The 15019-nt window shown below is 49.1% G+C and overlaps 2 protein-coding genes across 4 annotated transcripts in view; one reads left to right on the top strand and one right to left on the bottom strand.

Moving 5' to 3' along the window:
* LOC144114571 (protein SLC31A2-like) overlaps positions 1–15019 on the top strand; it is a 46487-nt gene that overhangs the window by 25116 nt on the left and 6352 nt on the right. Inside the window, exon 4 of one of the 3 annotated variants that reach the window (XM_077648405.1) lies at positions 8110–9175. The exons of the other annotated variants lie outside the window; for them this stretch is intronic. Within the exon in view, the coding sequence (XP_077504531.1) occupies positions 8110–8340 (231 nt within the window). The 3' untranslated portion in view covers positions 8341–9175. Of the gene's footprint in view, positions 1–8109; positions 9176–15019 lie in introns of those variants that run through there. 3 annotated transcript variants of the gene reach the window in all.
* eEFSec (eukaryotic translation elongation factor, selenocysteine-specific) overlaps positions 8726–15019 on the bottom strand; it is a 28215-nt gene continuing 21921 nt past the window's right edge. Inside the window, exons 8-9 of the mRNA XM_077648402.1 lie at positions 9268–9454; positions 8726–8952 (exon numbers count right to left, since the gene is read on the bottom strand). Coding sequence (XP_077504528.1) covers positions 8777–8952; positions 9268–9454 — 363 coding nt within the window. The 3' untranslated portion in view covers positions 8726–8776. The remainder of the gene's footprint in view (positions 8953–9267; positions 9455–15019) is intronic.

Genomic DNA, 15019 nt, shown 5'->3' with positions numbered 1-15019 from the left:
AGTGTGTTGCAGAGTCTGAACAAGACCAGGTGTGGCCGAAAGACATTCGGCTGCATAAAAGATTTTCTGTCAGACCGAACGGCGACCATCAGGATAGGGGAAGAGAAGTCGGACTCTGTCGAGCTCGGCGATAGGGGCACTCCTCAGGGATCGGTGTTGTCGCGCCTGCTCTTCAATCTGGTCCTCCTGCCCCTGCCCTATCTACTCAAGCAAATCGAAGGCGTGGAGCACGCGTTCTACGCCGACGATATTACGGTGTGGACGACCCGAGCAGGGTCCGATGCCTGGACGGAGGAAGCCTTGCAGCGGGCGGCAACGACCGTGCACGAATACGCAAAGTCGTGCGGACTGAGCTGCGCTCCCCAGAAATCAGAGCTGCTAATGATCCAACCGGGAAAATCCAAGAAGGAGCTGCCGCCGAACGTGATCATCGCCATCGACGGAACGGTCATCAAGCCAACACAGCAGATTAGGATTCTGGGCCTGTACTTCAGAGCGACGGGAAGGCACACGCCGCCGTCACAAAGATCAAGACTACAACCGAACAGATACTTAGTATGCTTCGGAGGGTATCTAATAGAAACCGAGGCCTTAAAGAGGACGATGCCATGCGCCTGGTACGCGCGTTCGTCGTGTCACGGGTTACCTAATCCGCCCCGTATCTCCAGCTGACGAAGGCGAATAGGGACGCCCTAAACACGATGCTTCGTAAGGCAACGAAGCAAGCAGTGGGCATGCCCATATACTTGTCCACGCAAAGACTGCTAGACATGGGCGCCCACAACACGGTGGAGGAGCTCATCGAAGCCCACCTCTCTAACCAGAGAATCCGGCTCAATCACACGGAACACGAGCGAGCCGTCCTACTCAAGATAGGATGGCAGATCGAGCCAGTACCCATCAAGGCGGCCCTTCCGGAGGACTGCAAGACGACCAATCAGTTCAAACCCCTTCCCCGGAGCATGACGCCGGGCAGGGACGACAAGAGGCGCACCGCGCGAGCCAAATCCATAGCCCGGAAGCTGGAAGAGAACCCCAGGGTCCTCTACGCGGACGCCTCGCTTCGAAAACAGTGACTGTGCAGCTGTGGTGGTTACGCCAAAAGACAGGCTGATCGTGAGCACGTCCCTGAAGACAACAGACCCCGCAGTTGCCGAAGAAGCGGTCGTGGCCCTCTCACTCGCACAGCCGATCGTGGACATCGTGGTCACCGACTCAGACAGACTACGGAAGCTTCCGCAGGGGGGTAATCTCCTCCGCGGCCCTAGCCATTCTATCCAAGTGCAGGCCTCCGGAAAGAGCCATAGAGCTCGTTTGGGTCCCGGCTCACTCGCAGGTAGCAGGCAACATCATTGCCGACTATCATGCTCGAGGAATGTCAATCAGGGCCGAGTACGAGCCGGAAGAGCTACCGCACCCGGTTATCAGCTTTCGGGACATTACCCGTATGTACCGCGAGGAAAGGTGCAGACTGCCAGAACCGCACCCCAAACTCACCAGGCAACAACACACGATCCTGCGTCGAGCGCACGCGGGATCGCTTGCGCATCCCGCACTGATGAACCGCATGTACCCTGCGGAACACAATATGCTCTACTTTTTTGCAAACGAGAAAAGGGCACCCTGCCACGCGTCTTGGCAGAGTGCACAAAACTGAAGATTCCCCTCTCCTCCCCTTCCCGCCAACACCCCCAATCCCCAACCCTTTGAGCGATGGGAGACCTTGTTATCCAGTCTCGCCCTACCGATTCAGCTCGCACTGACGGACAGGGACCAGGAGCTGCTGGAAACATATAGGTCCCGCAACTAGGGAACCACCCCGTCTGGTGCTTGCGTGCACCACCGATTTCATCATCATCATCATCAGCCCTACTACACCCACTGCAGGGCAAAGGCCTCTCCCATGTCTCTCCAATTAACCCTATCCTTTGCCAGCTGCATCCACCCTTTGCCTGCAAACTTCTTAATCTCATCCGCCCATCTAACCTTCTGCCGCCCCCTGCTACGCTTACTTTCTCTTGGAACCCACTCCGTTACCCTTAAAGACCAGCGGTTATCTTGCCTTCGCATTACATGCCCTGCCCAAGTCCATTTCTTTCTCTTGATTTCGACTAGGATGTCATTAACCCGTGTTTGTTCCCTCACCCACTCTGCCCGCTTCCGATCTCTTAACGTTACACCTATCATTTTTCTTTCCATGGCTCGCTGCGTTGTCCTTAACTTAAGCTGAACTCTGAACCACCGATTTATTTCGGGCTTAATAAATGTGTGCGCGCACGCACGCACGCACGCACGCACGCGCGCGCGCGCGCGCGCACACACACACACACACACACACACACACACACACACACACACACACACACACACACACACACACACACACACACACACACACACACACACACACACACACACACACACACACACACACACACACACACACACACACACACACACACACACACACACACACACACACACACACACACACACACACACACACACACACACACACACACACACACACACACACACACACACACACACACACACACACACACACACACACACACACACACACACACACACACACACACACACACACACACACACACACACACACACACACACACACACACACACACACACACACACACACACACACACACACACACACACACACACACACACACACACACACACACACACACACACACACACACACACACACACACACACACACACACACACACACACACACACACACACACACACACACACACACACACACACACACACACACACACACACACACAGGGTCTTTTTGCAACACTGAAAGAAAGCCTATGTCGATAGCAGCGGATGATGCATGCATGCATGCGTGTGCGCGCCTGGGCTGGTGAGCAGCTTGCCACAAAACCGGCTTCAGACAAACGGACTAACACACAACGGCTAAATGGGGGGAATGACCATTATAAGTGCTAGCGCTCTAAAACAGCAACCAGTCGAACCTTACAGTATAGTCTGGGGGATGCTTTTGAAAGATACCTTCGAGATAGTTCTTGTGCCGTCGTGTCACCGCACTACTGCTCGGCCCATCGGGTTCGGAGTGCACTTTCAGCCCTTGTATCTCCCTTCCGACGTCGCGCTTCCTCCATCTCTCCATGGGAACACATCCTCAGTATTGCAGTGGACCGCATACCTGCAGGCATGAACTTCGACAGCCGCAAAAAACGAAGGCGTGCTGCTACAGCAAACTAAAAACTCGCTACTCCATCACCTGCATGTCTTAGACGGATGCCGGCCATAGCAGAATATTAACGCTCACTGCATTAATCTGTTAATCCGAAAACTTGGAGAACACGAATCTACAACCTTTGTGTGTAAAGTTTCGAGACTGGTTTATTTTCTTCTCTAGAAATGATTCCCCAAAACAAATGCTGGTGCGTATGTTTAGCACCATCTTTTCGGGCTAACCTGAGGTATTTATGTTAATTGCTGTGGCAGCCGCTAGATGGCACTACATGTAGAAAAATACGTTGTCACTAGTCTGCGCATTCTACTGTGAGTGAATGTGGAGAGATGGACGTTCACCTCGAACAGCGTGTAAACATAAAATTCTGTGTGAAGCTTGGCAAGACAGTTACACATATGAGCTCCTCCGTAACGCTTACGGCAACGAGACATCGCGGGCGCGAGTTTTCGAGTAGCACAAGAGGTTCGTTTCGGGGAGAACGTCGATGCAAGACGACACAAGGCAGGGGCCGTTCAACCTCACGGAATGAAAACAACGTGGCTCGGATCAGGGAAATCGTACAGCAAGACAGCACCATTACAGTCCGCATGCTATCAGATGCTCTCGACCTTAGTAAGACAACATATGCCACCAAATTTTGCGTGAGAACTTGGGGAAACAAAAGCTGAATGCCAGACTTGTGCCGCACTCCCTCACACAGGACCAGAAGGACACGCGGACATCAGTGAGCGCTGATTTGTTCTCCGAGGCAGAGAAGGATGCTGCATTCGTCGACAGCATCATTGCTGAAGACGAAACATGGTGTTTTCAATACAATCCCCAAACAGAGGCAGAGCGCCGAATGACGGTCCACGAGCTCTTCGGCGTCGAGAAAGGTGCGGCGACAGAAGACTAAAACAAAGATGATGCTGATATTTTTTTCATGCCAGAGGTGTCACACACCACGAGTTCGTCCCACAAGGGCAGACGGTGAATCAGTTTTATATCCGCGTGCTCCAACACACGCGTGATGCACTGCGACGCCGTCGCCCTTACTTATGGGCATCTGGACAATGGAGCCTTCTCCACGATAACGCAAGGCCGCACACTGCTCTCAGCGTGACAAAATTTTTGCCAAGCACAGCATTAGTGTACTTCCCCATCCGCCATACTCGCCTGACCTCTCCCCATGCGATTTTTTCCATGTATCCTCGTGTGAAGAGAGGCCTAAAAGGTCGCTGGATGGGGAGCGTGGAGGGCATTCAAGCCGCCACGACAAAGGAGCTGACAGCCAAAAGAAGCGTTTTCCAACTGTTTCCAAGAAGTCAAGAAGCGTTAGAAGCTGTGTATAGACTACAAGGGAGACTATTTCGAAGGGGTGCTGCATAAATGATTTCAATGTTAAACGCATTTTTTTAATGGACTCAGTCTCAGAACTTTACGGACAAAGGTTGTACATCTGGACCTGCCCTCTCCTACAGAAGGGACGGCCATCATGGAGGCCATTGTACTCCCATTACACCAACGCGACAAGGTCGGAGTACGGACGGACAGTCAAGACGCATGCTGGGCCTTCCACAAGGACACATTCCTCTTCATACACATCACATTCTTCACTGACATATGCAGCGCAACAGTCTTTAAATTCTCATTCAGTAACGAGACAGCGCACAATGTCGCCCGCTACTGGCTTTATTTGGCCCCCATGCCCGTGGCCGGACTTCCATTACACGAGGACGGCGCGAAAAATGCATGCTAATAAAAGACGCGCTATACTGCTAGAACTCGCAGAGAACAGAATAGCTCTACCTCCACTCCCACGGGATATGACCCGCGAAGAAGGCTGTATGCTGAGGCGAGCACATACTCATTCCCTTGTTTTTAACCCCACTACAATCTACCACTTCGCCAAGTCCCCCTACTTGTCCCTACTGCGGGAACTTCCCGTTTTTCACATACACTCTATGGGAATGCCCAGCAGTCCCATAATCTCACGTAGCACACTTAACCCTTCCTCAATAATTGGCTCGGTCCCCAAACCCAACCCTGCAGCATCACCATCCTTCAGGCTCTTGTCCAGCACGTCCGTTATGTGCTGGGCGAGACCTTGCATTAAAAAAAAAGTCCCCACTCGTGGTAAGCCCCATAATGGAGGCTAAACGACCAATGAAATTTATTCTTTTCTCCAACCGGCAAACGCGGCGAGGGAGAGGGAGCGCGCCCTGTTGCCTCAGTCGTGATGGCTGGACGAGACTACTGCGGAGACGCGTGCGCCTTTTCTCTCTCCACATGCTCCTCATTGTCGTAACGATAAGTGCAGAATTGCGGGCAATTGGTGTTTCTGGCGAACCTGATTTGGTGAGAATGGGAGTTGCTCAAAAAGCGCTAAAACTCCATGTACGTTAGCCCCTCGACCTTGGCAGCACGCTTGCTGTTTGGACAGCTCGACGAGACGGTAAACGATATCCTTGAGCGGAATCTCCCTTTCATCTGTAGTGTAGGCGTCTGCTGAAACCTAATCGGGCAGCTGTTGAGCAGTTTTTGCATTCTGGCGGAATGCGCATACAGTTACATTGGTTTCGCTTACCCAGTGGTCATGGTGTTGACTGGCGATAAGACTAGTGGACGGTGCGCCTGTATTGAATCAGTGATATAATATTTAGCGTTTCGTTTCGCGGTGCCATGAAAACCAGCTTCGTCAGTTGGCCTTCGTGTTGTCTAGCTGTTGCATAATACAAGGTTGTGTGTAGTATTGTGTGCATATTGAACTGAGTAGCCGTTGTATTGTTCCTGTGTGTCTAATGACGGTGCAGTAATCTTGTAAGCGTACGACTGTCTAACAAACTACAGAAAACTCCGTGCATGAATATGATGAACGACGTTGTGTAACAAAATGTGTTAAAATCAGTTAATATTGACTCCTGTTTGTGCACCCATAGCCACAGCTGAGCTTTACTACTTGCAGTACAGATAGAAACTGTACATGCCCGAAGGCCTGTGCGTATGCGAGCCTCACCATCGTAGTTCTACCACGGCCGTTCAGTGGAAGTGCGCCGCCTCCATTGAGCTGCCGTGGTTCTACTCAACCTTCTATCTGGGCGAAAATCGGTCTCAAACATGTAAGAGTCACCCATCGCGACTACGCAGCGGGCCGTCGACACACCGTCGATTGTTGTTCGTCCGCGTCATACAGTTTGAACTCGGGTTCAACTCGAGCGAACGCGCAGTATTGAACGTCGCACCTATAGTGACCTTTTCTCGACGAAGGGCTGTAGCAGGCCTGGTTTGTTTGCGGGCAATGCCCATGCCGATCGCGACAGCCGCGAAGCCAGAGCTGCTTGTCCAGCCAATGGGGGAGGGGGCAAACTGCCTTGAACCGCGGTGACCAAACTGGTTACTTATCGAGCTGTGCTTGAGGGGCAATGCGGTGAGGCTGGTATTTGGCTGCAGGCAATTATCGCTGCTTTTCAGCGTACCGTTTTCCCTGCGTGCTGTCGAACCGGGTAGCGCGATGGAATTTTGTTTTGATTCCGCGTGGAGTCCCTCGACGTGCTTATTTTGTTGTTTTCTGGCGAAGGCGGGCGGCTGATCAGCGCTCGCGTGATCAGATCAGTGCACTTTCGCGGTGTGTGTAACAGTATTCACGTCCGTATTCTGCGATAGCGACCTGCATGTGCGTCACTGGGAAAGGCTGGCGACCGCGGAAGCGCTACACTCAGGCTGGTACCATACTGATGGGGTGCCCCAAATGCCCGCATGCATGGACCGCGCGTTTAATGCCCCTGCCCTCCTGCTAGAGAGCGCGGTACAGTGGTTTACTGCCTGACGTACCAGCTTGGCAGTCAGTCTTTTTTTTTTTTTTTGCTCGGCCTTCGTGGTGCATTTGGGTATATATACGCGGACATGGTTCGATCCTTTGACGTGCGCACCGAGAAAGCCGTCGGCGGCGGTGTGCACGCTTCGCGACGCATTGGCCGCAGAAGCTAAGGAATACAGAAGCGGATTTTAGCGTTCGGATGAGGCGTGAATCTACCATACGGTGAAGAATGTGTAGTTTCGAGCACCACCACCATTAGAAAGGTCTGCTGCTTTGTTTGGCCAGGCAAATGAAAATTCACCTTAATGCATCAATTATTCGCGCCGTAGGCGGGGCCGACCGATGCCTTTCCATAACTAGGGTGGCCACCAGAGCATTTAGCAGTCCGTCGGACGGTCGGGATGAAGGACGCAAGTAAAAGCGGCCCGCCCGCGCATTCACCAATAGAAGAGGCATACGCGGCTTCATGCTTTTGAATGCCCAAGTATGCGGTTCCAGTCAGAACTGTTGGCTTGAAGCACATGGCTATTCTGTAAAAAGTGCTGGCCTGCAGGTCTGTCAATTCAGCACAGAAAAATATCAGTTTGTATATGTTGCCTAATTAATTCACCAGCATTTCAGATAATTCTTGCAAGTCTACCCATAAAGTCCACCATTAGAGGTAAAACATTGGTGTATGGTATCAGTATGATGCGACACACTGTTCTTGCCCCCACATTATATAATGCCCACAGGCCCTTAAGGTTTCAATAAATGAAATGAAAAAGTCATTAGTTAATGCTTTATGAAAAAGTATTGTATATATATTGAAAGCAGAGGGAAATGCACCACCAGAGTAGATTGCACACTGCATGTTGTGTTTCAGTAGCTCAGCTTGAGCAGTGGCTGCCCTCCCAGCTGCTGTTATGGGCGAAGCAAGATAACTTGAGCATAATCTTAAGTTTGAAAAATGTGGAGTATGACACTCAGATGGTTTTATTCACGAGCAGAGATTTTGTAAATGGGCCTTTGTGAATTCCATTTCGTTCAATGCATTTGATGCATGTGCCTGCAGGTGAACCTCCTTTATGGCCATATGGATGCAGAACGCTGGGGACGGCTGAAGTTCCGGCTGCTACAGACTCTTCTTCATGCACTACAGTTGACCCTCGGCTTCTTGGTGATGCTTATCATCATGCGCTACAATGGGTGGATTGCCATTTCTGTGCTGCTTGCCTCGGGCCTGGCTCATCACTGCCTCAGTCGCCTTGTCATGCCCACACGGTTGCTTCCAGTGTCTGACTGACACTGCTTTGAAGAGAGAGTGTACTACTAGTGGTAGAAAGGTTGGACGAAAACTCTTGCTGGAGGAGCTGCTTGAAGTGGAACCGTTTCGTGCACTGCACCAATCTGAAAGTACTTTATTGCTTTCAAGGCAGTGCTGTGTGTGGCGTTACCTCTGGCCTTTTCTTTGTGCACCTTCTGAATGCTGCCACTGCATGGACAAACTTTGGAAGAAATCTCAGTCTAAGATCTGAACTGTGAGTGTGCCTGTGATGCCTGATAGGCTGCCAGTGTGTGTTCAAGAGTAGATTTGTGCTTTAGCAAAAGTGAGTGTTGGAACAGCTAACCACCTCTGGCATACCCATGCAGCTGTGGCTTATGGAAAAAGTGCCTTCCACCCAGTGATATACACATGGACTGTCTCTGAGACAGATTTATTTACAAAGGCTTCCTGACTGTCATTTTGGCCGGTAGAGTCCAGGGGGCACTTTCGGCTGCACCATCTTGCTGCTGGCATCAAACAGGTACTTCCTAAACTGCAGGGCCACTTGGATGGGCTTCTGGTCTGCAGGGAGAGATGGCCTCTTTCCACGCTCCTTGGGCAGCAGGGCGTGAAGCTGAGCAGATGGCTCGCCTGCAAATAATGCATCCTGTTGGAAGCCTCTGCCTATGGTAGCTAGCTTAACGGCGTGAATCTCCAATGGTCTGAAGGTTGTGAGCCGCTTCACAAGGCCATCAGCAGATATGACTCAAATGTCAATTTTGTGTACATAAATATAATATGTGCTTGGCAAATAAAAACAATGCCAGTTAATATGTATTTCAGTGCAAACCACTGCTGGCTGATACTGATTTTACCCATTGCTCTTACTCTTCACTTGTAAATCAAGTTGTGCATGTAAAGTCACTTGACATTGTTTGGACAAGGAAAAAGAAGCAAGGAACTGACCCTGAAGGCGCACACGCACTTTGCCACCTTGACCAAACGGGCCAGCCAAGGTGCCCCAGTCTCCAGTAGCCAGTTTCACCCAGAGACCATGGAAGGCAGCCAGGTCAGATCCCTTGGAGAACAACGAGCGTACCACCAGTTCATCTTCACTTAGCACACGGTCCACAAGTCCCTTGCGACTCTTCTCCTGCACATGAGGTGCCCATGCTTGGAGTGAGGTGCCAGATAACGCTAGTTGCTTATGGTGCCTCAGGTGCTATATACTACATGCAGCAGCTTAACAGCATTTGATTTCTAAGTTGCCGCAAGCTTATGCAAAACAGGCAGTTTTCTTTGCATAGCTATGGCCTCAATTCTGAAGATGAGGCAGTTTCGTTTCTTTCCTGCTATTAGCCGGCACTTGTTTTGTAACAAAAATTGCAACAATTCCTTGGTACCAATTCGTAAACTCTGAAGATGAAACAGTTCCGTTTCTTTCCTGCTATTAACCGGCACTTGTTTTGTAACACAAATCCCAACACTTCCTTGATACCAAATCGTAAGGAGACGTTGAGCTTTTTAGTCCCATGATTATGAACACAAGTCTAGACTACTCAAAAGTACTAAGTAGTATAGTAAACTGATTAATTTTTAACCCTGACTCATGCTATCACTCAAAGAACACAATGGTGGAATGGGGAGGAGAAAAGGAGAGCTGAAATGTGCTGGTGCAAATTTGCCAGCAGGACCATTTCCCGTTCTTCGGTTTTTGGGGGAGGCGCGGAGCGGAACTTTTTCTGCCTCTTGCTTCCCAACTTATTTACGGCAGCGCTTCCCTGCGCTTGTCAGTAGTGCATACGTCGCGGTACGCGTGAAACGAGGGGGGGGGGGGGGGGGGGGGGGCACGGAAACGCCCGAGCAGCTTTCCGTCGAGACGATGCGCCCACGTGCACGGTAAAATAGTAAGCAATGAACGAAAATCGAAGGGCACAGGTTACCCGTACCACGGAGAGACTTAAATGTGTGTGTACGCGCGCGCGCAGAAACGAATATGAATCAGAACGATGGTCCAATGAAATGGAGTTCGCTCTATGCCGTCGCAGGGAAGCCGCGGGTACCAGCTTAGAGGTTGGCTTTGTCGAAAGGGAGCGTCTTTCGGGCCGTGCATGGCTCTAATATTTCGCAGAGACGATCGTAACGACCCTATCTACACACTGGAATTGTTTATTTGAAATACCCATGTCTGGTCGCAGCATGCAATGCAGTGGGCTAGGTGCAGGCCACTGTATGGCACGGCCGGACTAACATTTGTGAGGCGTCGACGACGCTATCTGGCTTACGGAGGCTCCATTGATTAGCTAGTAGGCAAAGCAGGACTTTTGTTGCTCGGTCAGTTCACATAACCAACTCGGGGAAAATTGAAAATTGGTTTTTGAGGTAAGGAAATGGCGCATTAATTGTCTTACATCTCGGTGGACACCCGAACCGCGCCGTAAGGGAAGGGATGAAGGAGGGAGTGAAAAAAAGGAAGGAAGAGGTGCCGTAGTGGAGGGCTCCGGAATAATTTCGACCACCTGGGGATCTTTAACGTGCACTGACATCGCACAGCACACGGGCACCTTTGCGTTTCGCCTCGCATCGAAACGCGTTCGCCGCGGCCGGTGCATTCGGCAATATTTGCAACTTAAAATTAATTTTCAGTTCTCACAAGACTCGGCACTGCAACGACTGGTTCCGCTACGGACGGGAGGTCCACCAGCGTTTGACTCGCGTCGCGGTGAAATTCTGCTCGCGAGCGAGTCGATGATTAGGAAAGGGCGGAGGGCGTGGAAGAAGGGCGCCAACTCAAAACGAGCCAAACTGCTTTATTGTTTTTCTTCTTTTTCAACCGCGGCCTTGAACGCGCCAGCAAGGCTCTCGTTCGCTCTTATCGTCACCACCGATCTATACTGCCGCGCCGCTGGGCGCTTCGCCGGACTGGCGCACGCACAGCTCAGTCTCGCTCCTTATCTGTGCGCAAAGCCGACAGCCTTGCCCCCCTCCGCAGGCAGACAAGACAGGTGAAAGCGGAGATCGGGCCACAGTCGTACGTTGACAAGGTCGCGGTAGGAAGGCGCCACGAAGCGAAAAACTGCCCTGGAGATAATGGCGTGCAAATCTTGGTACCAAAGCCGGATAAAAAGCAGAAAAGGAATGCTGCGACTCCTTTCTTCTATCCTGCATCACGAACCACCACTTCGCTGAACAAACCGATTTCCCTTTTGACAAAAGGCACGTTTTTAGGTTAGCAACTATACCAGCGGTCAATTTTTAATTCTGACAATTTCTATATCTTTTCAGTGTTGGTAAAGTGTACAGTGGCAAGCACACTTGTCCAGAACACTTAAAACAGTGTGCTGCGGAGCAAGTGATGAGAAATTTTAACGCAAATGGTTTGCTAGGGACAAGGTGCTTGTGCCTGCGTGATTTGTATGTCTACCTGGCTGTGCTCGAGCACAAGTATTATCTCGGAAAACTCGGTACTTGCTTTAATATTTCGCTCGCTTTGTTCTGCAGAGCACCATTCGAGCGCTGTAAACAAGTGTGCTCACCTCTACTCATGGACCAAGTTTTTTTTCTCCTGTTTTTTCTGTTAGCTGATGCCAGGTCCACATAAGTGGTTACAACATTTCAGAGGGAATTTAATGCCTAGAGAAGTGGACACACCATATTTTTCTTAGCAAGTTTTTTCTGCAAAATGGTGTGTCAGTCGCTAGTAAACATCGATGGTCACATTAAACTTGCCTGTGCCCAGTCAATAAGTTACAACAGAATTTCTCCAACGCAGTTTCTGTTTCAGCAGCCAAACAGTGGTTACGATGTGACACGCACGGTTAAGATAAAATGAAGCATGAAAAAATTGAACGGGTACTTCATTTTCTGTCATTCTGGCTCCTGGGGCAGGCTAGGGTAAGAAATGGAGCAAATAGAAGTGATGAAGCAGTGACTATAATGCAGTTTTTGTCTGTCTTATGTGATCTCAAACTTATTTGTTGCAGCATAGCCATCATTTGGTGGCTGCCACCAAAACTGCATAGGAGAAGAAATCCACTTGTAAATTATTTACCAGGTGAAGGCAAATTCCATGTGGTGACCCATGTTCACTACCAAAGAAAGAGCACAGAACAAAAATCTGGTGTCTCCACCCCTTTGATCTGCCTCTCACATGCACTAGCCAGTTGCACTGCCAACGGTGTGTGAATTGTACTGCTCTCCACTGTTCACGTAAACAACAATCAACATGATCAGAAACTGCATAAATTATCCAGTGGCTAAATAATAGTATTTTGTTTATTCAGGGTCTGTACAAATTATTGATATTACAGACACAAAGCGGATTTGTTTTTTTAACAGTAGGTGGCTCTTGCCTAGCAACTCAGTGCTGCAGATTGCTCTGCCCTATTTCAAAGAACCAGGTACTTGGCACAAGAAAAGAAGAAACTGTTTAAATCGCTTCGTCCCTTAAATAAGCCAGATGAAGACAACAACCAACAATGACTGAAGGGAGGCAGGCTAGATAAAAATGCTGGTCAATAGTATGTGTGGTCAGCCAATGAGCCCTGCCCCAGTGCCTTATGCAAAGATGCTGAGCAGTGTGTGCCCAGCTCACAGTGCATTGCAGCGTTTCAGTGTTCCTCAAAATAGCTTCGAATGAAAGCCATTCTCTGATGAAAAATCACCTGCAGGAGTTTTGCTGTGGCCTGGGAGAGGAGCAGATTCCAGTTGAAATATTTCAGGTGTTTAAGGTGTCAATATCTAGTATAAAGCTCAGATGGCACCTTTGAGGAAGTTATGCTGCTTATTTAGCAGTAATATGCATAGGTGAGGACAGAAGTAAATGGAGCATGTGAACGGTGGCTGAACTAAGGTCCTTCGTGGCTTTATTTGGTACAAACCATCTCTTCGCTTGATGACACCACGATAAGTGAGTGTTCCATTAGTTGCTAGCATCAAGATTATGCACTGACTCGACTTTTATTTAGTCTGCTTGAAACGATTGATGTGCCACCATTGCACTGAGTTTACTTAATGGTATAGCCTTCGCATTTTATTGTGCAGTGCTACTGTCTGAGGTGCATGAGCAGCAGAAAAGCATGAAATGGATAGTAGACTGCAGACTAAAGCATATGAACTATATCCTCCCTTTTTTCACAAACTCTTTCAGTGTCGCTCTCCTTGCTGGCTACGTAAATTTTCGCGCTTCTCGGATGTGCATATCAAGGTACTTGTGAAGCCTGCCTCCAAAAAGGCAGGCTTGAGTGGAACCATCTGGGCTGACCAAAAAAAAAAAAAAAAGCCGAGAATGAATTCACTCATGCCATGATGCGCACATCTCTGCAGCTCAAAATTTGCAAATGGAACAAAAGTAGTGACAAGAAAGAAGTTTGTTATCAAAAAAGAGTTGTACCAGCATTAAATTTACTATTCTTTTATGCTATGATTCCACCAACGCTCAACAGGCAGATACACAGCAAGATGATGAGACTGCTTAAACAAATCGGATGCTGCACCTTGAGGCATGTGAAGAGTCTCGTGCACACTAAAGGAAAAGCAAGGTACTGTTAAATTTTAGCGCCAACTAAGCCTGCTTCTCAAGCCACAAATGCACTAGAAGCCATTTCACATCTAATGGTACGAAGGGCCATTGCAAAGGACGCCACAAGCATGCAAAAAGTCAGTCGCACTACCATTTGAAAAAGCGCCACATTAGAAGTGTCCGTGAAGTGAGGACAAGCAGCGCAATGGGAGAGCCACTGGCAGTAGAGAGCATGCACGCGCACGCTGCAGCGTGTGGTCACCTTGATTCAAATGTCCTAAAACATCTGATGTATGTTTCAGCACCCATATTTATATGCACTAGAGTTAATGGTGAATTCCATGCCAGCTGCACTCCATATACAATGGTGAGCCTACTGCTGGAGATGAGTGAAAAAATAGTATTGGTAAATTCTGACAGATCTAGTCTATGGTTGTAAAAGTGAGTGCAGAACTGGTGGTTTTATGAAGAGTCTATATTTTTAAACGGACAGAGAAACTAAGGCCAGAATAAGTGGTGACAACGTGCTGTTTTAAAACTGTGTCGGTAGGTGGGTCATATTGCTGGGAGTTAGTCACTACATCAATGAATATGACACACCACTGCACAAAAAAATTAAGGTTTGCTGAAATAAACTCTAGACAGCTCATTTTTATGATCTTGCAAATTAGTTATGATGTCGTGCACAGTTTAATTCTGAGTTCTAATTCTTTTCGTGTGGTTTTAAAAAAAGAAAGCAGATCACATAACCAAAGCTACTACTGTGCTGATAGCAGTGAAGCTGCTGCCATTGACGTTACTCATGTTGTTTGTAGCAGTACAGTGCTGGCTGCTTGGGTTGCTGCATTGTTTCCATATCATGCCTAGAGTCTTAAACTCTGGCTCTACAAGTCGAACCTCGATATAACGAAAATGATATTACGAATTATTGGCTGTACTGAACTTTCCTAAATTTTTACATTCAGTTTTTTACTTTTTATATCGAATGCAGTAGTCCATAAAACAGATACATTGAACTCCCAGTGCCAACTGCAGTGCCCCCTCAAATGGCAGGCAGCAGGCTTTGCTACACGACACAAGTGACTGGTGGTGGTGCGGCAAGAATTCGCGCCAAGCCTTGCACTTCTATTTAGCACTTGCCAACAGCGCCACGAAACACACAGCAACGTAGAGGGTCGGCGGTCAGGCGATCAGCAT

The sequence above is a fragment of the Amblyomma americanum genome, chromosome 1, assembly GCF_052857255.1.
Source record: "Amblyomma americanum isolate KBUSLIRL-KWMA chromosome 1, ASM5285725v1, whole genome shotgun sequence".
NCBI lineage: Eukaryota > Metazoa > Arthropoda > Arachnida > Ixodida > Ixodidae > Amblyomma > Amblyomma americanum.
The sequence above is the reverse complement of the archived record's forward strand: the minus strand, read 5'-3'. Positions and strand labels throughout refer to the sequence as shown.